The following is a 26326-nucleotide window of genomic DNA, read 5'->3' as shown; positions in this document are numbered from 1 at the left end:
AAACGGAAGCTTGGGCCATGTACACACTTGGCTTAGCGCTCTAGTCAATAACTACTGGCAAACTATAGAAAAAAAGTTTATTTAATGTCTTTAATTAATTGATTGATGTGCTATAAACAGAACATCATACTCCACCAGTTAATATCACAGCATACTATAGATTTATGGTAATTTTAGTCATCCGCAGGATTTTTTTTGCCATTTGCCGCCAATCAAGCAGCATGGCGTCACCATCAATATTGTGAAACGGTGAATTTATTTGTCAATAATAGGCATGGTATCAGTAACAAGCCAATTATATCCCACTTATACGTTAATATCCGCTGACATTGCGCCGCAGCGGGATTTACAATCCAACGGCGTTCTATAAAGAATGTTGTAAGAACAAAAAAAAGAAAAAAAAATTGAAATATATATATATTTTTCATCATTCCGCACGACCAGAAAAGAGACAATTTTCTCCCAATGAAGGTAAAAAAAAAAGAGAGAGAGAAAAAAAAATCCCTTACAAAATAATAAGTGCAATTTGGTTTTGCATTTTCAGAAAATTGTCACCATTTGATCATAATTTAGCTTATACGGTCTATTGTGTTTATGCATAAAACCAGTGTGTGCTGAATACCTATAAAGAACAGATTGTGATTAGAAACTAGAACCGTCGTCACAAAGTGGGTGCGATTATTTCTTTTTTTTTTTCTGAAAAAAAAAAAGAAAAAAATGAAGAGAATTACTGATATTAAAAAAAAAAAAAACCTGACACACACTTTGTAATGTGATTGACATATTGAAAGGTGACTGACACCAGCATGATGGATTATGCTTCATGTGGAGGCTTTGTAATATATAATTAGAGTTTAAAAACTATTTTTTTTTTTTAATGCATTTTGGAGATCTTTTTATAATCGTTCTCCGGGGAAAACTTTTTGTTCTCAATTGAACATTTAGACACACGGAAGTTACACAAGGCGTTCATAGATTTATGGCCTCCGAGAGAGTAGGACACTTTGTAGATGCTTACGTGTGAATGCTTCACAAACTTTTTTTTTTTGGTGTCTCGCCAGCGAAATCACGCTGACAGATCGCAGTTATTGGTATCCATGTCAAAGGAAGGACTGTCCAAATTTCCATCGCAGTTTTCTCGGGACCAGTCACATATTTGTCAGTAACAATTAGGGCAGGTGCAGACGAGTGAATTTTCGGTCCCGTATTATTCTAGGTCCCATTTTTTCCTCCCGGGCAAGGTCTGTCTGAGCAAATATCGCAGCATGGACAAGATGGATCAGATATTCGCAACGCACTCAGCCGTGCAAGTCAATAAGTGAGTGCAAACCATCGGCCCGCACTCGGATAACATCTGTGCACAGTCCGATTTCCGTGGATGGACTGAATGGGGAAGATGGAGAGTTTTTTTTTCGGCATGTTCTCATCTGAGAATTGGATCCCACTGATTCTGAGACTGTTACAGATGCGCCATTTCTGGGGCAGCTGCGGCTGGTGTTTGTAGCCAGGGGGGTCCAATATCCATGGACCCTCTCTAGGCTATGAATATCAGCCTTCAGTTGTCTGCATAGCCTTTCTGGCTATTAATTATAGGGGGACCCCCATGTCATTTTTTTGGGGGGTCCCCTATTTTAAGAGCCAGTAACGGCTATGCAGACAGCTGCGGGCTGATATTCATAGCCTGGGAAGATCTATAGGTATTACCCCCTTCACAGGCTACAAATATTGGCCCCTGTGTCCGACTCAGCTCCTGCTGAGCCCATTTTTTGAGTGGACCCTCTGGGTCGTGGCACCCACCCACCGAGGGCGAGCTGACCTTGTGAGAATCCACCCCCTATACAGGGAGTGTCAGGGGCAAGACCAAGGGGGTGAGCCACCACGACTGCTGGGACCAGACGGCCGGCTCAGGGGACACTATATGAGTGACTGACGACCAGGGACAAGCAGCAAACCAGACAAGACAAGAGGTAAGTGCAAGATATCTTCATTGAGAACTTCAGGATACATTCAGTGCAAACGTAAAAACAAAACGTGCAGGGTGCGTGCATGGGCACGCCAAGGTCCATAGCATAGCACGTGCCAGGTGGCACGCCTGGGTATGGGTAAGGCACAATGGCATCGGACTCCGGACCGCTGGCAACGATTGACATGATCAGGCATCAGGCTGCGGACATCAGCTCCAGACATCAGGCCACAGTCATCCAGCTTACGATCTCTGGCAGCAATCGGCAGGTTCCGGGCATCCGGCAGGCAAACCAGGGTTCAGGCAAGGAGGCACGACAGATATCCAGGCGTGGTGTGAGTTAAAGAACATGCCAAGGTCCGAGGCTAGGTGCGTGTGTAGGGGACACGCCAAGGTACAAGGCTAGGTGCGTGTGTAGGGGACACGCCAAGGTACAAGGCTAGGTGCGTGTGTAGGGGACACGCCAAGGTACAAGGTTTAACCAACGAGACAGGGCGCATGTGTAGAGACATGCCAAGGCATAAAGTAACAAGCAAGACAGGGTGCATGTATAGAGACACGCCAAAGCATAGGATACAAGACAGAGTGCATGTAGAGACACGCCAAGGCACAAGGTACAAGACAGAGTGCGTGTAGAGACACGCCAAGGCACAGGGCAGGACGCGTGCTAGGAGCCACGCGGGATGCACACCTCACTGGCCAGTGCACATGGCTGTAACGCCAGCACGAGGCACGACTGAGGCACAGGAGGCAGCAAAGGAACCTTCGTGCTAGGAGCCATGCCAGGTTCAGGGCAGGGTGCGTGCTAGGAGTCACGCCAGGGTTCAAGACAGGGTGCGTGCTAGGAGCCACGCCAGGGTTCAAGGCAGGGTGCGTGCTAGGAGCCCCGCCAGGGGGCACGCCACACTGGCCAGTGCACACGGCTGTAACGCCAGCACGAGGCACGACCTTGGCACAGGAGGCGGCCAAGGGGAACCCACGCCGGGGTTCAAGGCAAGGACAAGGCAAGGAACAAGGCAAGGAACAAGGCAAGGAGCAAGGCAAGGAGCAAGGCAAGAAACAGGCAGAAACAGAGCCAGGTCAGAGCGAGGACAGAGTCTAGCAGCGGAGCATAGGCAGAAGCCCAGAGCCGGGCCAAGGGAAGACCTTGGGACTAGACATGGAAATGTGCAAGAGAGCACCTTAGTACAGAGTACGGAAAACCAGGCTGAGACAAGAACATGAGAAGTACTACAAGGCTCAGAATAGCAAAGACCAGACATAGCGAAACAGGCAAGGCAGAGAACAGAGGAAGGACTATAAGTCAAAGAATAGCTAAGGCGAGACATAGCAAAACAGGCTAAAGCAGAGAACAGCGGAAGGACTACAAGGCAAAGCAAGGCAAAGACAAACATGGCACAAGAGACAACACAAGACATGGCACAAGACAAGAGGCGGAATACGAGCACGGAGCGTGTGCAGAGACACACTACAGAGCAAAGTGCAAGGGCATAGAATAGAGGGAGCAACCCCACAGACCCAGAGCCTTGCAGGGAAGCAAAACAATAATCAGCCCCTGAGCATAGGAAGAGGCGGCCTGATATAGGGCATAGCACCTCCTCCTCCAGGTCAGGACAAGGGGAGCACTTCCGGGATTCTAGACATGACGAGATGATAACAGAACCAGACAGTGCAGGATCTTAGGAAACGTCACATGATCAGGGTTTCAGACATGACGAGATGATCACTGAACCAACCAGTGCAGGATCCTAGGAAGAACACTTGATCCGGGATTCTAGACATGACGAGATGATTGCAGAACCAGACAGTGCAGGATCTTAAGAAACGTCACATGATCAAGGACTCCAGACATGACGAGAAGATCACAGAAGGCAGAGCAGAAACGCAGGCATCCTGCAGCTCAGACATGAGGTGAGTGTGCACACTGCTCTAGGGAACATGCAGGACAGCAGACAAAACATGCGCATGCACATCGCTCCAGGAGTTCCTGAGACAAACAGACATGGCAGACATGGCGGACGTGACAGCCCCCAGCTGTCAGCTTTCCCTCTCTGGTGCAGAAAAGAAGTAACCTTAATTATGTCACCATTTGTCACTTCAGTCGCGTTCTCACGCTACTGTCAGTTTGTTCCCGATGCCATACTGAGTGGCATGCCAGTGTTTGGGAGGTTCACACATTTTAATAACAAGTAAAAGCTACACAGATAGCTGTCTGCTGTTAGTAATAAGCTGGGAAGGTTTATGGATATTGGCCCCTTCCCAGAGTAATAACACCAGCCCCCAGCTGTCTGCTTTCCTTCAGCTGGCTAGGAAAAATAAGGGGGACCCTACACCATTTTTTAAAATTAATTTATTTAATGCACACTATTCACATATGGCGGGTGCTGACTACAACTTTCTTCAGTGTCACCTGGTCTCCCTGATTGCGGGGAGGCTAGGCGAGTATGATGTGAGTTGTAGTCACCAACAGTGGCTGGGAAATGCGCTAACTGTACTACTTTCTGCAGCCACCGGAGCATGATGCTGGAGGATTTAATTTCCGAAACGTGTCAAACGGATGTCATCCGTGTGTCATCAGTGTGTATATGTGCGGCACACATTCCTCGGTGTCGAACAAAAAAAGGACATATCTGCGGATTTTTCACACGGACACACTGTTGCATGCACCCAAGCCCCACGATTCTTCCCAGTGATCACCAAGTTAAACTGGATTTGCCCCAGGTATCTTCAGCACCTCCAATCACCCCATACGTCTTTGTGTCTCCATTTGTAGTCTGCAGGTCTGACCGTATAAGTTAAAGGAAAATTACAGGGAATATGGTTTTAGTCTGGACACAAAATGAAGCCGTAAACGGTCGTAAAAGTGTCACAGCGCTAAACTTAAAAAAATAATCAGGCGTAGCATTACCTATTAGTGTCTGGTGTCAAAACGCATTAAAACGTAGTTCATGATTTTTAATACCGTGTTTAACTAACATCACATTTAACATGACTTTGAACTGCGAAAATAAATGACTGATTATTCGCTCATTGCTCACAATGTATATATATAAAAATTTCTCCTTTCGAAACAACTTCTTTTTTTTGTCATACGCGTAGATCTTTAAAAATGTAATAACTCAGAACAGATGTTACATTTTGTGGACTAATGGAGGCTGCGGAATTACCTTCTTCCTTAAGTTTGCGACGAAGAGCGCTAGATAATACGGTAATAGATTTATAAAACTGAATCTTTAAGAACTTATGGGGCTGAAATAGGTTTCGAGAATTGGAAGTTTCGTCTATCTTGAAATTCATAAGGATAGATTTCCATTCTTTCGATTCGCTTGAAGTATTTTTCTGTAAATTGTAGCAATTACATGGTTTGCCCAATTCTTGAAGCATAATACTTTGGCAAGTGGAGAACTTTTCTTAAGGAGCAGCCTGAGATATTGATATGATTGTGGTCATAGTGGTCTAGGTGTAGGGTGGTGATCATGGATGGAAGAGACTCCAGTGCAAGAACACTATATAAGGGCCATTTGCCTTCCAATATCGTCTTGAAATGCACAATTCCATGAGTCTTGGAGGTGGGAATGGCCCCCTTACCTCTTGGATCCCTAGTGTCACGATCCATTTTTGGATCTGTGCCAGTTTCTGGATCCTCTTATATAAACTTTTTCCCTTTCAGGCCATCGGGGGTTAATATTAGCTTTTGCCCCGGTGGCCACTGGTGTTACTACAACTTTAGTTAGTCTGCTGGTGGGTTTTCCCCCCTGGTGGCCGCTGGTGTTGCTGCATTGTGATTAATTATCTATGCAGGTGAGTGCCACTCCCACCTCCCTTTACAAGGCCACCTGGTGCTGCAGCTCACTTGGTGATACACTGCCTTTTGGAGACCAACCGTGGTGAAGACTGGAGCTGTCTTGAGCAGTGGTGTTTGCAGCTTATGTGGAGCAGTGGTGATTCTGCTGGAAGCTGTGTTTGGGTGCCTTACTCTGCGGTCCGGTGCATGACTGCAGAGCTGTTGTTTGTTTCTCCCTGTCGGTTATTTTCCTTGGTGTTTAATTAGTACAGCGGTGGGACCAGTGTCCGCACTTGCCAGTTCCCTAGTAAGGGATACGTGCAGGGCAAGTGAGGGACCCAGGTATCCTGTTCAGCGACAGGTTGAAAGAACCTGTATAGAGAACGTCAGGAGAGTTCAGGGCACTTCCTTAGGAGAGTGCAGGAGGTGGCCATTTCCCCATTCCCTATTGCAGGGCCCACCATTGCAATTGTTTCCCCGGTGTCCCCTTGTTTGTCTTTGTTGTTTTATTGACTGACTGATCATAGGGTCGGGTCACGCAGGGCCAGTCACATCGTGACACCCAGGCAGCTGCACAGGTTACGTCGATGATATGTCCGACCTTGGTGGTGGTTCCTGGCATCTACTAAGTCTAGTTTCTATCATGGTTGACCTCTTCATTACGTCACCATGGATCGCTTCCATAGACAAGTCTTTCTGTTGCTAGCATAAGCATATTCTGCATTTTTATCAGCTTCCCACCACACTCAATTTTTATTTTTGCATTTTTTATTTTTCCCTCCCTTCTTCCATGAGACATAACTTTTTTACATTTCCACATCAGCCATATCAGAGCTTATTTTTTTTAAGTTTCAGTGTCACCATTCATTTTACAGTACAATGTAGAAAAAAATCCAAGTGCCGTGAAATTACAAAAAAAACCCCACAATTGTGACATTGTTTTTTGTGTTTTATTTTAACGATTTACATTGTACAGCAAGATTGACCTGGAAACACAATTCTCCTGATTGGTGTGATTAAAAATACATTGAGGTTTTATTTTCATTAATTTAGTGGTGAAAAAAAATTATGAAATTTGTAGGTTTTAATTTTCTGACACTAATAACTTTTTGATTTTTCCATCTATTGTGCTTAGCGAGGGTTTGGGTTTTTTTTTGCAGCGCAAGCTGATATTTTTATTGATATAATTTTAGTGTTATCTGCAATTTAATCAGTTTTTACTGAGATTTTTCTGCAGATATACAACTACCAAAAAATGACAACTCCAGCTTTTTTTAAGCATTACATACACCCATACAAGTTAAATATTCTTATATTTTGATAAATCTGACTCTTACGAACACGGCAATACTGACTTTTTTATGTTTTTGTTTTTAACGAAGGTAAAGGATGAGGTGAAATAATTTTTTTTTTTAGAGTCCCCTTAGGGGACTTGAAAAATAATGTTTATCTGCTGGACAATCCCTTTAAACTATAGGTTTTTTGTTTTTTTTTACCCTTACAGGTAATAATCTTTTCTGAGGGGCCTGATAGGACAAGCTGATAATAGGATTTCCCAAATATTTCCATACTCCCACCCAAAGATTAGCTATAATCTGTTGAGGAACCTGGAAGCAAGTGTTCAATTTTTGGGCAGCACCCCCGCAGGGCAAAGTAAGCATTACCCCATTCACTTAGAATAAGAGATGCTTTTTCTATCTGCTTTTTGCTAGATGAGAGTCCTAAAGGTTATATTCCATCTACTAATAGTTTGTTTACAAAAATTGATTATTTACCAACCTACAGAAATGATGAAAATCGATTTGATATGAATTTAATTCATGTTGAATATTTAGAAAATTACCGAACCTGGTGAAATTGAACAAAACTCAATTTGCTTCCCATAAATCATCTAAAATGGCCAATGCCATTGTACCCATTGTAGAAGACTGCAACAGCCGCAGAAGGATCACATGATTTTGGATGTAGCCAGGCGGGATTCCCCATAATGCCTTGCAACAATTACATAACATGGTATAGCACAGCCAATCAGAAGGGACTAAAAAAACATGAAAAAAAATTAAAAATAAAAATGTAATACTGAAGAACTGCGGGCCATATTTTTTCTTTTTTGTAGCACCTGTTTTCCTTTCACTCTCCATTCGAGTGAGGCTGGTTTGTCACATGGAGATATGGGGCATATAGTGGTTAGTGACCGTCAATATATACGTACACCTTGATGAGGTTTAAGGTTTTTGCCCTCTTTGATAAAAAAAAATGCTAAGTACCTTACGCTTTTAACTTTAGAGCAATATTGACATTCATGTGGTCATTAATCGCAGTGTGCTGACGCATGATGTATGTATAAATCGGAAGGGACTATCGTAGCCTGCGTAAAAGCTTAAGCAAGAAATGCAGCGGCCCATTTAAAGGGGAATCTGGATAGTGAGATGAAGTCACAGCTTCCAGTTTCGCCATAGTGAAAGGGAGTGGAAGGCGTAAAACACTGAATAAACATTATAGATACTGTGTGACAACACAAGAGTGAAGAACAGCTACTTTCATTTTACCTTTTTACCTCTGCAGCCATATTTTTGACATTATGAAGGTTGTGTTTGCATCAACTTGAAAGAAGTTGGATACAGTCCTAAGAGACCTCAGAGTGTTACACATGTCTTTGGAGGACTTTTGATTCAAATTTTTCCTGGACAATGTGGCGATACAGGTGAGTTTGAATTTGAAAAGATTTGATCATCTCTATAGGGCAACTTTAGGGATCAATTTGCTGGAATTGATTTATTGTAGAAAATATGTTAAGGCTATGCTCACACGTTGCGTTTTAACAGTGGGTTTTTTTGGTGCTTTTTATGGAAATTTGAAGCTAGTGTTTTACAGTACCAGCAAAGTCTATGAGATTTCAGAAATCTCATGCACACACATTGGGTTTTATTTTCCTGACTGATTTGGAAAACTGCATCGTGTCACTTCTTTCAGCACTTTTTCTGCGTATTTGCAGGAAACAATCGGTAAGTGCAAAATCGCAGGGATCAGTTTTTGCTGCAAAAAACCTAAGGAAGATAAATCAGGCTTTTTTTTGGGGGGGGCGGGGCGCCACTAAACTTTATCAACATGCACAAGAGACAACGAAAACACCGCAATAAAAATGCAGCAAAAAATCAGAGAAACCTGCTTTTTGTAAGGTTTTGCCTGCGGAAAAAAATCATAGCCTAAAGCTCTCATGAGTAGTTCGACCCTTAAATAGGTGACTTAATAAAGTTATAATCCAAGACAACTCCTTAAAGTTTAGGATTTTAAAAGTGCGCGCTTTATTGTCAATAGTTATTCAAACGGAAAACAAAAAGTACAAAAACGAAACTCAAGGAATTGATCTGAATCTCCTCCGCTCCTCCATTGAATCCTGTAAAATAAAGTGGCAAAAAAAAAAAAAGACGAGACGAGCAATTTCCCCCCAATACATCATCCCTTCCCCTCAACTTGTAGACACCAATTAAAATATGGCAAAACCCATGAATTCGTCTGAGATAATGTTTTCTATGAGTCTAATTTGGGCTCCACAGTCTTTAATGTGTAAGATGTGATTCCCATCCCTCTTCTCTACGAGACAGTCACCGGTAATAGATCTTCTGGCCGTGGCGGGCTAATCTAGGTCATCCCTATTGTCAACCTCTTTAAATAGTACCTGTCCTTAGTTACAATTTATGTTAAAAAGACATTACTGTAAGCTTTTAATAGGATGAAGAATTAAACATTACGGCGTTATCTGGGGACGATATATTTTATAATATGAATGGGAAACACAAGACACATTTAATTAGTTTTGCAACAGTCAAATTGGCCTGTGGTGGATACTCTCGCTCTCCATCGCCGTCTTAAAAGAAAATTGAAAGCTCCATGCCATTATTAATATATATATATATATCTATATTTTTTTTTTCCTGGGTATCAACTTGACCCACAACTGCAATATTCATCAAGTATAAACCGATCTGTAGACTTAATTATGAGCAGCGTCCCCAACCTGCACTGCAGCAAGATGAGGGTTATTTAAAGATCAAAGTCCCGTCTGCCATGACGGTGCTGCAAAACGTAGACAATAACATTAGTTGCATTGCGACATTTCATTATCTAGCGCCATCTCTAAGACCCTTAGTGCTTATCGGAGGAGGGCATTAGGGTGCGGTTTCTTTCCACTCTGACTTCCGTGTTAAATCCTCATATGAAGCGTCCAGTTGGGTGACGGAAAGTTAGTAAAAAAAAAAAAATGAATTTTTTTCCACCCTTCCAAGATTTTTTTGAAATGTAAATAAAAAAATAGAAAATTATAAAGGGGGCAATTAAAGGGAATATGTCACCCCATTTTTTGAGTATCAGCTGCCGGCACAGCCATCAGGGGCTTATCTACAGCATTCTGAAATGAAAAATGAGTTAGATTATACTCACCCCGGGGCGGTCCGGTCTTGGTCCAATGGTATTGCGGTCAGGCACCTCCCATCTTCTAACGGTGACGTCCTCTTCTTTGCTGCCTGTCATGGCTCCTGCGCAGGCGCACTCTGCTCTACCCTGTTGAGGGCAGAGCAGAGTCCTGCAGTGCACAGGTGTCGGGAGAGGTCCGGCACCTGCGCACTGCAGTATTCTGCTCTGCCCTCAACAGGGAAGAGCAGTGCGCCTGTGCGGGAGCCATGACAGGCAGCAAAGAAGAGGACAACACCGTTAGAAGATGGGAGGCGCCAGACCGCAACACCCATCGGACCAAGACCGGACCGCCCCCCCGGTGAGTATAATATAACTCATTTTTCTTATCTTTTTTTTCTTATCTTTCAGGCTACATAGGGGGCTCATCTACAGTATTACAGAATGCTGTAGATAAGCCCCTGATGGCTGTGCCGGCAGCTGATACTCAAAAAATGGGGTGACAGATTCCCTTTAAGAACCAGATTTTTCTAGTGTTGTGCAGTTTCTCCTCCCTCTCCCAGCACATAATGCCGAGCATGGGCACTGCACTCTTCCAAACAAATGGATAGGTTTGTGAATACCTTCTAATGCTAAAGCCTACTAATGAATGGGGTGGTGGTGAGACCTCTCGATATTTATAATGGGTATACCCAAAAAGTTGTCTGGGGAGGAGCCTCTTCAATAACCACTGTAGACGCCCAAGAAGACGCTTCAGGAAAAAGACCGAAAAGGTGGCTCTGGTCATGATCCGGCACCTCCTCTCTTCTTGCAATTGCCGTCCTCCATAAGGACTAGCACCAGTAAGACTTCTTTTGTAGTGTTCTAGTATGCATGTCCCAATCCCCTCTGCAAGAAAGAAAATAAAACTTTTATTATACTTAAAGGCGGGGCAGTCCAGTACGATGAACAACTCTGGTCTTGATCCAGTGCCTCTTCTTTGCCTTTAATTGCCGTCCTCTGTCCCTGCTTCTTGTGGATGACATGTCCTACATCATCCACACAGTGTCCTCCATCGTGCTCCAAAGGCAGAGAAAAGTGATCTAGCGTGTATGCGCCGGTAAAGGTGAAAGACCGTCGCTGCATGTGCACTACAGTGCTTTGCGTTGTCCTCGGCAAGACAGAGAGAATTGTGCATGTGTAGGACCAAGATGGAGGACACTGTGTGGATGACGTAGGACATGTCATCCACATGATGCATGGAAGGAGGACGGCGATTGAAGGAAAAGAAGAGGCACCGGATCAAGACCAGAGATGACCATCGAACTGGACCGCATCCTTATGTATAAGAAAAAATCTTTTTTTGCACCTTGCAGAGCAGTTTGAGGACATACATACAGATTGCTAGAATGCAACAAAAGATGCCTTACTGGTGCATGGCGTATGGGCGATACCTGGTGACAGGTTCCCTTTAAAGACGTTGTGTGCACATACCCCTAAACAGTTTTTGCACAGTTGAAGCTTTTTTTTTTGCAGCCTTTAGATCGGACAGTGGATAGTGTGAAACGTTTTTCATCTGTTAACGCTTTAAAGAAGCAACGGGAACTTTTATTTTCCTCACCAGCCACTTTTCAAAAACGGATGCGGAAAAAAAACGCTCAAAAGACTGAAAATAAGAACAGTAAAGTGGTTTTACCAATAGAAATAATTAGGAAGAGTGTTTCAAGCTTTTTTTTTTTTTAGTAGATTTTTAGGCAGGTGTTTTCCAGAGCGGATCTGCTCCTAAAAAATCCTTAAAAGTCTTCATGTGCACATAGCCTTACTGCTTTTCCTGTTCAAAATGGCCTCCACCTTTTACTGTACAGGGAACTACATTGAAAGTAATTGTGTTGGCTGCAGTTGGGTGGTCACTGGTAAGGAGCCCCACTAATCATCTGTGGGGTTACAGGGGGTCTAACCCCCGACGATCATAAAATGGTTGGAAAAGTGCTCAGAGGAGCCGAACCTGCAGTGACCAACACATCCCTCGTCAGCTTCTATTACAGAATTTACTTTAGTCCAATTTCCAATTTTTTCCCAAACATAAGCAATAACTTCAAGTGGAATATTTTTCTAAAACTCCCAAAACTGTTGCCTTGCGAAGCAAATTTGCAAATTACAATATGAAACCACATAAAACACTGGTCCCCTTGTGGTCTACAGGAAAACTAACAGGTTGTGTTCTGGAGTGCTGTGATGTGGGGCAGAGTCCGCGCCGACGCTGGGGGTGGTCTGACTTGTACATTTTTTTGGTCGCTGGTTAAACAGATATGTTATGGGATCCGAAGAAATGCTATCATTCTGACGGGTGTAGATTAGCAATGCCTACGGGCCAAAACATGTCAGCGTTTTATGTGAACCATTGTGAATTAGAAACAGTTTGTGACTTAGGAAATTAATAATTTGAAGTTCTGAGAGCGCCGGTAACGGCCCGGGGGCTGAAACATGTTTGTATTTTATGTTTCCCACCTAGGATTAGGTAAAGCTTCTAACATTGGCAGCGCAACTGAGACGGGGAAGGGATGCATTATTTATCCGTATTATCTGACTGTCCGCACACATTGTGGATATTTATCAACTGGAGGAAAAAAAGCGAATGTGACCGAGGCGATACAGAAAAGAAATCCCTGGATTGTGAATCCATTGCGCTATTTCTAAATTGTTTATATATTATCTACCGTATCTATCTATTATCTATCTATCTTCTCTCGCTATTTATCTATTATCTATCTATTTATCTATCTATTATCCATCTATTATCTATCTATCATCTATCTATTATATATCTATTATCTATCTATCTATTTATCTATCTATCAATCTATTATCCATCTATTATCTATCTATTATCTATCATCTATCTATTATCTATCTTTTATTTATCTAGGTAGCAAGTATCTATCTGTCTCTCTCGCTATCTATCTATTATCTATCTATTATCTATCTATCGATCTATCTATCTGTCTATCTATCTATTTATCTATCATCCATCTATTATCTATCTATCTAATATCTATGTATTATTTATCAATTATCTATCTACTAGCTATCTATTATCTGTCTATCTATCTACAGTATCTATCTATCTGCAGTTCTGCTCAAAAGTTTACACACCCCAGCAGAATTTTTGTTTTCTTGGACTTTTTTCAGAGAATATGAATGATAACACCAAAACTTTTCTCCACTCATGGTTAGTGGTTGGGTGAAGCCATTTATTGTCAAACTACTGTGTTTGTTTTCTCTTTTTCAATCATAATCAGGTATCTAAGAACCTTTCTTCCTTTTTTCTTTGCCTCTCTCTTTCGTTCTTTTTTACTCTTTATTTATTTTCTTACTATATTTTAACTATCTATTCATCTTTCTTTCTTATTTTCTGTCTTTCCTTGCTATATTTTTATCTATCTATCTATCTATCTTTCTTGTTCTTTTTTCTTTCTCTTTCTTATCTATCTATCATCTATCTATATATCTATTTATCTATTTGTCTATGTATCTATCAAACTATCTGTTATTATCATTTATTATCATTCATTGTTCATGTTTTATATAAGTTATTTTCTTATTTTCTCTGCATTATGCTGTTCCTTTATTATCCCTTCTGGAAATGTATGAATAGATTGATAAAATGGGGTGCTGTCAATGCTCTTGTCAAAGGGGTGTCTCCCTATACAGCTGTGAGCAGGTTGCGGGATGCAGTGACAGGCAGGAGACAGAGCAAGGGTTAACTGGGTTTTAATCAACAGTGGGATACTACACGCAGGGAGGTAAAGGGTTAAACAGGGAATAAGACAGTTCAATGGTGAAATTGCAGGTAGGGTTCAAGAACAGTGGAGACAGTAAGGACAGTTCTTGTGGGGTTAATTTATCCTATCTGCTGATCCTCAGGCCATGGGTGTTGTGAAGTATTGATAGCGCCAACAACGGCTGATGCGATGCTTGTCCACATGGGTCCTGGAAATAACCATGGTGCGTCTTCTGGCTGCAGCGGTTCGTCTCCGGTACCATCCGCTGAGCCCCTAGTCCATGTACCAGTGTGGCTGGAAGGATGGAAGCCACCACACGGTGTGAGCCCAACGTGGTCCGGCAAAAGTATACTGGGGAAGCAGAGCGCTGATAGCAGTTCCATTCTCGGTCTCTCTCAAGCGGTACCCGTGTGGTACTCACGGGCACGGACCGCTCAGCTTCTTGCTTAGTCACGATCAGCGGGTGCACTGCATGTCTTTTTTCACAAGTTCTGCTGGCAGCAGCGGGCATGCTCCAGTGTGGGCCTGCATCATGCTGGTGCTCGAGGGAAGGAGCGCTCACCCCTGTCTGCGGCGCGCTGTCCCTTCCCGCCAAGTCTCCCTGTTCCCGCACTCGCTGTTGCATCAGAGACTTATCCACTCCCCCTCCTGTTAAGTGCAAAAGTCTCTAAGCTTTCCGCCGGACAACAGAGGAGACAGCCCCGACAGTTCAAGACCTGGTGCAAAACAGGCACCCTTGTCCGGTCCTTCTTAGACAGCCTCGTTTGGACGCTGACAGGCAGTGTAGGAACATAGCTAACATAGAAAGATTAAAAAAACACATACCATAGGGATACAGCCTTCCCAAAATCTGTCTGATGACAAATACACTAGCAGGATGCAGCAGCCCCCACTGATAAAGGTGAAGAAATTGCAGGAATGCAGGATGCCACCACGGACAGGAGACAGACCAAGAGTAAACAGGATTTTATCAAAAACAAATATACTCCACGCAGGGAGTAGCAGGGAGCAGCAGGGCTTGGAGGAGTGGTAATAGGACAAAGGACGGGAAAGGGAGTTTGGACGGGGTAGAACTGGGAATATGACAGGGTTGGTAAGGGAGGAATGAGAGTTCAGTAAGAAAGAGTTTAAATTTATTGGAATGTAGTCTTCAGACGGGAGGAGGTTCAGGGTTCCAACGGTGGCACTGACAACAGCGGCACGTGACGTCTCGGTGAGGCCTGCAACAGGCGGGGATCCAACGGTGGCCCCGGCAACAGCGGCACGGGACGTCTCGGCGAAGTCTCTGAGGGGCAGGAAGATTCCCCGTGCTTAAACGTATCTAGCACGGAACTGAGTCCAGTGTGAGGGACCCGCCAGAACGGGACTTTGCTCCACGGTGTACACAAGTCCTTAGTAGTCAGGCTCTGCCCTAGCCATCTGTCTCTCTTTCTGCGTTGCACATTCAGTGCAGTCTCTGCCTTCAACTGGGGTCACCTCCTAGCGTGGAGGGTAGCGGGGAGCTGACAGTCGGTCATCCACAAACAGTGGACCTGAATGCAAGGGTCTATCAAGTATGCGGTCACTCTTGGGCAGAGCGGGTGTGATCAGGGGTGGATTAAGGGTAGCCAGGGCCCGGGGCAGTTCAGACTCTGTGGGCCCCCCTCGTCACGTGACGGGGGTCACGAATCGTAGAGCCACACTCTACATAGAGAATAATGGGGCCTCCAGCACTGACCTCCACCCGCAGAGCCACACTCTACATAGAGATTAATGGGGCCTCCAGCACCGACCTCCACCCGCAGAGCCCCACTCCACATAGAGAATAATGGAGCCTCCAGCACCGACCTCCACCCGCAGAGCCGCACTCTACATAGAGAATAATGGGGCCTCCAGCACCGACCTCCACCCGCAGAGCCACACTCCACATAGAGAATAATGGAGCCTCCAGCACCGACCTCCACCCGCAGAGCGGCACTCCACATAGAGAATAATAGAGCCTCCAGCACCGACCTCCACCCGCAGAGCCACACTCCACATAGAGAATAATGGAGCCTCCAGCACCGACCTCCACCCGCAGAGCCGCACTCCACATAGAGAATAATGGAGCCTCCGGCACCGATCTCCACCCGCAGAGCCGCACTCCACATAGAGAATAATGGAGCCTCCGGCACAGACCTCCACCCGCAGAGCCGCACTCCACATAGAGAATAATGGAGCCTCCAGCACCGACCTCCACCCGCAGAGCCGCACTCCACATAGAGAATAATGGAGCCTCCAGCACCGACCTCCACCCGCAGAGCCGCACTCCACATAGAGAATAATGGAGCCTCCAGCACTGACCTCCACCCGCAGAGCCGCACTCCACATAGAGAATAATGGAGCCTCCGGCACCGACCTCCACCCGCAGAGCCGCACTCCACATAGAGAATAATGGAGCCTCCGGCACCGACCTCCACCCGCAGAGCCGCACTCCACATAGAGAATAATGGAGCCTCCAGCACCGACCTCCACCCGCAGAGCCCCACTCCACATAGAGAATAATGGGGCCTCCAGCACCGACCTCCACCCGCAGAGCCGCACTCCACATAGAGAATAATGGAGCCTCCAGCACCGACCTCCACCCGCAGAGCCGCACTCCACATAGAGAATAATGGAGCCTCCAGCACCTACCTCCACCCGCAGAGCCGCACTTCACATAGAGAATAATGGAGCCTCCAGCACCTACCTCCACCCGCAGAGCCGCACTTCACATAGAGAATAATGGAGCCTCCAGCACCGATCTCCACCCGCAGAGCCACACTCCACATAGAGAATAATGGAGCCTCCAGCACCGACCTCCACCCGCAGAGCCACACTCCACCTAGAGAATAATGGAGCCTCCGGCACCGACCTCCACCCGCAGAGCCGCACTCCACATAGAGAATAATGGGGCCTCCAGCACCGACCTCCACCCGCAGAGCCGCACTCCACATAGAGAATAATGGAGCCTCCGGCACCGACCTCCACCCGCAGAGCCGCACTCCACATTGAGAATAATGGAGCCTCCGGCACCGACCTCCACCCGCAGAGCCGCACTCCACATAGAGAATAATGGAGCCTCCAGCACCGACCTCCACCCGCAGAGCCGCACTCCACATAGAGAATAATGGAGCCTCCAGCACCGACCTCCACCCGCAGAGCCACACTCCACATAGAGAATAATGGAGCCTCCAGCACCGACCTCCACCCGCAGAGCCACACTCCACATAGAGAATAATGGAGCCTCCAGCACCGACCTCCACCCGCAGAGCCGCACTCCACATAGAGAATAATGGAGCCTCCAGCACCGACCTCCACCCGCAGAGCCGCACTCCACATAGAGAATAATGGAGCCTCCAGCACCTACCTCCACCCGCAGAGCCGCACTTCACATAGAGAATAATGGAGCATCCAGCACCTACCTCCACCCGCAGAGCCGCACTTCACATAGAGAATAATGGAGCCTCCAGCACCGATCTCCACCCGCAGAGCCACACTCCACATAGAGAATAATGGAGCCTCCAGCACCGACCTCCACCCGCAGAGCCACACTCCACCTAGAGAATAATGGAGCCTCCGGCATCGACCTCCACCCGCAGAGCCGCACTCCACATAGAGAATAATGGGGCCTCCAGCACCGACCTCCACCCGCAGAGCCGCACTCCACATAGAGAATAATGGAGCCTCCGGCACCGACCTCCACCCGCAGAGCCGCACTCCACATTGAGAATAATGGAGCCTCCGGCACCGACCTCCACCCGCAGAGCCGCACTCCACATAGAGAATAATGGAGCCTCCGGCACCGACCTCCACCCGCAGAGCCGCACTCCACATAGAGAATAATGGAGCCTCCAGCACCGACCTCCACCCGCAGAGCCACACTCCACATAGAGAATAATGGAGCCTCCAGCACCGACCTCCACCCGCAGAGCCACACTCCACATAGAGAATAATGGAGCCTCCAGCACCGACCTCCACCCGCAGAGCCACACTCCACATAGAGAATAATGGAGCCTCCAGCACCGACCTCCACCCGCAGAGCCGCACTCCACATAGAGAATAATGGAGCCTCCAGCACCGACCTCCACCCGCAGAGCCGCACTCCACATTGAGAATAATGGAGCCTCCGGCACCGACCTCCACCCGCAGAGCCACACTCCACATAGAGAATAATGGAGCCTCCAGCACCGACCTCCACCCGCAGAGCCACACTCCACATAGAGAATAATGGAGCCTCCAGCACCGACCTCCACCCGCAGAGCCACACTCCACATAGAGAATAATGGAGCCTCCAGCACCGACCTCCACCCGCAGAGCCGCACTCCACATAGAGAATAATGGAGCCTCCAGCACCGACCTCCACCCGCAGAGCCGCACTCCACATAGAGAATAATGGAGCCTCCAGCACCGACCTCCACCCGCAGAGCCACACTCCACATAGAGAATAATGGAGCCTCCAGCACCGACCTCCACCCGCAGAGCCACACTCCACATAGAGAATAATGGAGCCTCCAGCACCGACCTCCACCCGCAGAGCCGCACTCCACATAGAGAATAATGGAGCCTCCAGCACCGACCTCCACCCGCAGAGCCGCACTCCACATTGAGAATAATGGAGCCTCCGGCACCGACCTCCACCCGCAGAGCCGCACTCCACATAGAGAATAATGGAGCCTCCAGCACCGACCTCCACCCGCAGAGCCGCACTCCACATAGAGAATAATGGAGCCTCCAGCACCGACCTCCACCCGCAGAGCCGCACTCCACATAGAGAATAATGGAGCCTCCAGCACAGACCTCCACCCGCAGAGCCACACTCCACATAGAGAATAATGGAGCCTCCAGCACCGACCTCCACCCGCAGAGCCGCACTCCACATAGAGAATAATGGAGCCTCCAGCACCGACCTCCACCCGCAGAGCCGCACTCCACATAGAGAATAATGGAGCCTCCGGCACCGACCTCCACCCGCAGAGCCGCACTCCACATAGAGAATAATGGAGCCTCCAGCACCGACCTCCACCCGCAGAGCCGCACTCCACATACATGGCTGCTCTCAGTGCTCTGTGCTGTGCGCACAGGACCTGTGATGAGGTCACAGGAGGGGAGGAGACAGGGGTCACATGATCGGGGGCCCTGACACCACCTCCTGGGAGCTCATCACAAGCCTTTGCACGCTACCAGCAGCATCAGCGTTCACGCTACTTGTAGATGCTGCTGGTAGCAGAGCACATAATGCCGCCCCCACGGTCACTCACTTTTAGGTGGGGAGAAGATGGAGTGCCATTGCAGCAGCCAGCAGGAATGTGGTGGGGGCCCCCTTAGAAGCTCTTGTGGTGGGGGCCCCGGGGCTGAAGCCCGCCTGCCCTGCCTATAATCCGGCCCTGCGCAGTGGCGGATTATAATGGGGCAATTTACTGGCCTGGGCTGTGGGCCCCTTAACCCCACTGGGCCCGGGGCAACTGCCCAAATTGACCTCATTATAATCCGCCACTGGGTGTGATACTCACTGTCTCATAGTGTATGGCATCTGGCTTAGCTCCGCACGCCCCGCTCTGCTGGCACGGCTCTGCTGGTACAGCTAATCTCCCCACCACTACATTTCCAATCCTGGACAGCAGCACAAAGGCCTGTCACAGGGCCAGCACTCTCTGGTGAGGGAAGCAGAGCGCGCTCTTCTCTGCTCTGCGCGCTGCACTTACTTGGCGCCAACCCCTCCTGCAGCGCGCGCTTTTCCTTCTTATACCCCTGTGTCTGCATGCTCTTTTTAGGCTCTTCCCGTCCCCTCTTGTCAGCAGGAAGCCCTGTCTCTCTGCGCCTTCTCTCTCAGGTTTCCCCCCGGAAACAGAGGGTGCAGCCTTTTTAGTTCCGGTCCAGGCATGCAGGTACCCATGGTCCGGTCATCCTCCTTACAAAGGCATGCGCTAGAGCATTTGTCATCGGGCAGGTTTAGGGAAGGCTGTAGCCTTAGTGTAGGAACTCTCCCACCTTTCTGAATGTTTCAGGAGGAACAACATAGGAACATCACAACATAATGCAGCACTTCAGAATTATTGTTTTTATATAAACAGATATGTCTGGAATCGTTACATCCTGATAAACGTTCCAAAAAACAAAAATCCTCCGTCTGGTATAACGGTGGCCTGTACGCCGGGCTTCCTCTGAGCTGCGCATATTTACTAGTTCCAGTCCACAATTAATAGAGTTGAGTTAATCCAGAACATATCTAATAAATCTATGAGCCGGCTGCTCAGGAAATAACTTTCCTCCCAGTTCCCTGGTAAAGTGGTATTTACACATTTTTATGTTCTTTTTGTTACGCATTTCCCCAGTAAGTGACACGTGAAACCTCGATTACACAATTACACGTTATTCTCACAGCTCCCTAAAGAAGGTCGTAGAACAATGGAGAATTTGTAAGTTTTTGTACATTTTTATTAATTATGGAAAAGTTGTGGTTTACAAAAGCTTGCCGGAGGATCGGCAAATAAAGAGCCGCATATACAGTGGAAAATTAAAGGGGTTTTACACATTCAGAAAATGATCCCTAACTGATCAGATACTAGCAAAAAATATATATATATAATCAGTGCTCATCCTCCTGGGGCTTCTCCAGTCTCTGTGGTCACATCATTGTTACAGTCCACATCACTCCTGCAGTATCAATCACTGAGCTAAGATATAGATGGCATGAGCCAGCAAGCTCAGTGATTGGCTGCAGCGGTGATGTGAGCTGTCAATGTGATGTCACCTATGCGGCCACAGTACAGACATGCGAGCAACGGCAAGGAGCCGGCACTAGAAACGAGGAGAGTGAGTGCTGACTGTATTTGTTTTTTGACCAACATCCGATCATTAGGCGAATATCAATATTTTTCTTAACCCCTTTAGCGACTTTCTATAATTCATCAAAAATCAGCAGCTGACACGTTAAGGATTAAATGAAAAGCAAATTGCAAAAAAAAAATTGAATTCAGGAATTTTTTGTAAAATTCAGTTCTTGGTGAATTCAATTTAGAGACAGATGGAGAGAGATAGATATAGAGAGAGAGGGAAAGAGATAGAGGGATACATATATATAGAGAGAGAGATAGAGAGAGGGAGAGGGAAAGAGATAGAGGGATATATATATATACTAGATGGAGGCCCGATGCGAGGGCGGTAATGTCACGATGGGGGCAGGCTTTCAAGCGTTGAGAATCTCTCCCCCCATGTGCTCACCCACCTATCCACTCTCTGTTTCCCCATGTGCTGACGTCTCCCGTCTGTGTTCTCTTTTTTGACCTGTCTACCCCATGTGCTATCCCCCTTGTCTGCTGTCTCTCTCCTTTACTGACATTACAGCGGGAGATAGCAGAGGATACATTTTGTGAGGTAAAATATTGTTTAAAAACAGTCAGTGAAATATTTTACCTTACAAAATGAATCCTCTGTGATCCCCTGCTGTAATGTCAGGATTGTCTTTTGCTTCCTCCCCTGCCCAGGAGATGTGGTATGCTCAATACACGGTCAGACACAAACAATTTTAAAATGAACTTTCGTTCGTGGGAAAACCCTTTTAATGTGACCGGCTTTCTCTGCCTGTAGACACGTTGTACATCTGCCGCCGGGATCAGCTGAATGATTCACTGCACCTGTGCGGAATTCGCACAGGCGCAGTAAATCAGACCGCCGCCATCTTTGTGCAGACAGATAGCAGCAGTCACATTAAAAATGCGCATGCGCTAATCCTGTACAAAGATGGCAGTGGTCAGTGACTCATTCGGCTAATCCCGGTGACGTGTTCGCGACAGTGTTGTGCTGGTGGTACCGCGCAAGAGGCTGCGTACGGCGTATACAGTGTGTGTGTGTGGTGCGTATGGCATATACAGAGTGTGGGTGTGTGTGTCCGTGTTCCGCTGGTGGTATCAGATGCAAGATGTTGGTACCACCAGCAGTTTCCATATTGAAACACCCATCACTTGGGTGTCCCAATATGGCGGTCGGTGAACTTCCGCCGCTTGGAATTCTGGGATCCGGACACATCTGGATGGAACCGGATCTGAAGACATTACAAGGTAAGTATACTTTATTTACTGCTCAAAAAATAAAGGGAACACATCCTAGTACATTGTGTTGGTTAAGTGTTCCCTTTATTTTTTTGAGCAGTATATTAGACCAGATGGAGGACCAATGCTATCGCATCAGGAGGGTGGTAATGTCGTGATGGGGGCAGGCTTTGCGGCGTTGAGAATCTCTCCCCCCATGTGCTCACCCACCTATCTACTCTCTCTTTCCCCATGTGCTGACTTCTCCCATCTGTGCTCTCTTCTTTGACCTGTCTACTCCATGTACTTTCCCCCTTGTCTGCTGTCTCTCTCCTTCCTGTGCTGTGTTCTCCCTCATGTGCTGTCCCGTTTGAGCTCTCTCCCCCCTGTGCTCTGTCTTTCTCACCCCTGTGCACTTTCTCTCTCCCCCATCTGCTGTCTTCTCCTCTCACGTCATCTCTTCTTTGACCTGGGTACCTCATGTGCTCTGCCCCTTGTCTGCTCTCTCTTCACCACTGTGGTGCGTACGGCATATACAGTGTGTGTGTGGTGCGACGTTGTTCGGCTGGTGGTACCGCACAAGAGGCTGGTGCCACCAGCAGTTTCCATATTGAGACACCCATCACTTGGGTGTCCCAATATGGCGGTCGGTGAACTTCCGCCGCTTGGAATTCTGGGATCCGGAGAAATCTGGACGGAACAAGATGTGGACATTACAAGGTAAGTATATATCATATATATATATATATAGTATTGAGAGAGAGGCAGATGGAGGGAGGGAGAGAATTGGAAAGAGAAAGTGATAGAGGGTTACATATACAGAGAGAGAGGGAGAGAAAAAATGATAGAAGAAAATAGGATATATATATAGAGAGAGTGATAGCGAGAGGGAGAGAGATAGAAATATAGAGAAACATAGGGAAAGAGAGAGAGGGATATATAAATACACTCACTGGCCACTTTATTAGGTACACCTGTCCAACTGTGTGTTAAGACTTAATTTCTAATCAGCCAATCACATGGCGGCAACTCAGTGCATTTAGGCATGTAGACATGGTCAAGACAATCTCCTGCAGTTCAAACCGAGCATCAGTATGGGGAAGAAAGGTGATTTGAGTGCCTTTGAACGTGGCATGATTGTTGGTGCCAGAAGGGCTGGTCTGAGTATTTCAGAAACTGCTGATCTACTGGGATTTTCACGCACAACCATCTCTAGGGTTTACAGAGAATGGTCCGAAAAAGAAAAAAAATCCAGTGAGCGGCAGTTCTGTGGCCGGAAATGCCATGTTGATGCCAGAGGTCAGAGGAGAATGGGCAGACTGGTTCGAGCTGATAGAAAGGCAACAGTGACTCAAATTGCCACCCGTTACAACCAAGGTAGGCAGAAGAGCATCTCTGAACGCACAGTGCGTCGAACTTTGAGGCAGATGGGCTACAGCAGCAGAAGACCACACTGGGTACCACTCCTCTCAGCTAAGAACAGGAAACTGAGGCTACAATTTGCACAAGCTCATCGAAATTGGACAGTAGAAGATTGGAAAAACGTTGCCTGGTCTGATGAGTCTCGATTTCTGCTGCGACATTCGGATGGTAGGGTCAGAATTTGGCGTAAACAACATGAAAGCATGGATCCATCCTGCCTTGTATCAACGGTTCAGGCTGGTGGTGGTGGTGTCATGGTGTGGGGAATTTTTTCTGGGCACTCTTTGGGCCCCTTGGTACCAATTGAGCATCGTTGCAACGCCACAGCCTACCTGAGTATTGTTGCTGACCATGTCCATCCCTTTATGACCACAATGTACCCAATATCTGATGGCTACTTTCAGCAGGATAATGCGCCATGTCATAAAGCTCGAATCGTCTCAGATTGGTTTCTTGAACATGACAATGAGTTTACTGTACTCAAATGGCCTCCTCAGTCACCAGATCTCAATCCAATAGAGCATCTTTGGGATGTGGTGGAACGGGAGATTCGCATCAGGGATGTGCAGCCGACAAATCTGCGCCAACTGTGTGATGCCATCATGTCAATATGGTCCAAAATCTCTGAGGAATGCTTCCAGCACCTTGTTGAATCTCTGCCACGAAGAATTGAGGCAGTTCTGAAGGCAAAAGGGGGTCCAACCCCTTACTAGCATGGTGTACCTAATAAAGTGGCCAGTGAGTGTATATACAGTTGTGCTCAAAATTTTACATACCCCGGCAAAATTGTTGACTCCTTTGTGCCCACACAGTTCTGATATCCATTTATGTACCTACAGACACAGTATGATGTCCCAATTAGTTCCTCACACACAGTATGATGTTCCCTTAGCACCCCCCACAAATTGCACAGCTTACTTGGTGTCCCCAGACACTGCATTGCTCCTTCAGTGGTCTGACACAGTGTCGGGAACCCTCTCCAAGCTTTTCCACACAGTATGCTGCCCCCCCAGAGCTCCCATTTACTAAATGTCCATTTGCATCGGCCGATAATTCGTCAGATTCTAATGGTAACAACTAGAGTTGAGCGACTTTTGGTTTTTTAGGGTCGCGTTTCGTTTCGTGAAACCCGACTTTTCCAAAAGTCGGGTCGAGCAAGATCGTCCGATTATAGGGAAAAGTCAGGGTCATCCCGAAACACGAAACCCAATGTAAGTCAATGGGGAATAAAAGTCGGCAGTGAGAGGAGGACAGGAAACACACCTACAGTGCCCATTTGAATGCCAAAAGCATCAATTCTTCTTACTTAAGCTTGTCAACCTTAATTAACTTCATAATATAAGTTACGCACTGAAAAATGGGGGTTATTTGGCTAAAGTTGTGGGGGGGGAGGGCTGGCTGCAGGTTTTCATGTGCCCTGGGCGAAAGAGCGCCCCTTTAACACATACCACAACTCATCATGCTCCTATACGGTAGATAAATAGCGGTATAGTACAATGAAAAATACCTCACTTTTTACATCTCATGACGAGGCCCATCTATTTCTCCATACAGAATCATTGGTCCCATATAATGTTTGAAACAGTATATGATGAGCTCCACATAATGCTACAGTATATGTTGGTCCCCATGGATGAAGCTCCACTGTCTTATGGGCCCAAATAATGCTCCAAACATAATGGGCCCCATTTCTAATGCTCTAGTGTATAATGGGCCCTGTAAATGCTGCTCCAGTGTCTGATGTCCACCTTTGGAATGTTCCAGTGTATGTCTGGCCCCATCTATCATTCTCCAGAGTATAGTGCTCCCCAAAAATTGCTGTCCCAACATTGAAAACAATCAAATAAGTCTCCTCGCTAGGGAATCCCTGTACTTGTCTGGACAGGTGCTGTAGCTTGCTTAACAGCTCGCCAGCCGTTCTCACGCCCAGTATGGATTGCACGTGATTGCACAAAGGTTAGAAAGGGTACCGTATCCCTGGATAACATGTATGGATAGCGTACACATTCAAAATATATGTCTATACAGCATGAGGCAGGCTCAGACGGTGTTAGGCCCAGTATGGATTGCACGTCATTGCACAAAGGTTAGAAAGGGTACCGTATCCCTGGATAACATGTATGGATAGCGTACACATTCAAAATATGTCTATACAGCATGAGGCAGGCTCAGACGGTGTTAGGCCCAGTATGGATTGCACGTGATTGCACAAAGGTTAGAAAGGGTACCGTATCCCTGGATAACATGTATGGATAGCGTACACATTCAAAATATATGTCTATACAGCATGAGGCAGGCTCAGACGGTGTTAGGCCCAGTATGGATTGCACGTCATTGCACAAAGGTTAGAAAGGGTACCGTATCCCTGGATAACATGTATGGATAGCGTACACATTCAAAATATATGTCTATACAGCATGAGGCAGGCTCAGACGGTGTTAGGCCCAGTATGGATTGCACGTCATTGCACAAAGGTTAGAAAGGGTACCGTATCCCTGGATAACATGTATGGATAGCGTACACATTCAAAATATATGTCTATACAGCATGAGGCAGGCTCAGACGGTGTTAGGCCCAGTATGGATTGCACGTGATTGCACAAAGGTTAGAAAGGGTACCGTATCCCTGGATAACATGTATGGATAGCGTACACATTCAAAATATATGTCTATACAGCATGAGGCAGGCTCAGACGGTGTTAGGCCCAGTATGGATTGCACGTGATTGCACAAAGGTTAGAAAGGGTACCGTATCCCTGGATAACATGTATGGATAGCGTACACATTCAAAATATATGTCTATACAGCATGAGGCAGGCTCAGACGGTGTTAGGCCCAGTATGGATTGCACGTCATTGCACAAAGGTTAGAAAGGGTACCGTATCCCCGGATAACATGTATGGATAGCGTACACATTCAAAATATATGTCTATACAGCATGAGGCAGGCTCAGACGGTGT

At 46.6% G+C, this 26326-nt stretch overlaps 1 protein-coding gene across 1 annotated transcript in view; it reads left to right on the top strand.

The window, feature by feature from the left end:
• The window catches only part of MITF (melanocyte inducing transcription factor), a 374744-nt gene extending 351491 nt beyond the window's left edge, over positions 1–23253 (top strand). The window contains exon 11 of the mRNA XM_073569726.1: positions 23053–23253. Within this exon, the coding sequence (XP_073425827.1) occupies positions 23053–23061 (9 nt within the window). The 3' untranslated portion in view covers positions 23062–23253. The remainder of the gene's footprint in view (positions 1–23052) is intronic.
• Positions 23254–26326: the final 3073 nt, after the last annotated feature.

Source organism: Dendrobates tinctorius, unplaced genomic scaffold, assembly GCF_039654945.1.
Source record: "Dendrobates tinctorius isolate UK_male_01 unplaced genomic scaffold, ASM3965494v1 ptg000027l, whole genome shotgun sequence".
NCBI classification, from domain to species: Eukaryota; Metazoa; Chordata; class Amphibia; order Anura; family Dendrobatidae; genus Dendrobates; species Dendrobates tinctorius.
The sequence above is the reverse complement of the archived record's forward strand: the minus strand, read 5'-3'. Positions and strand labels throughout refer to the sequence as shown.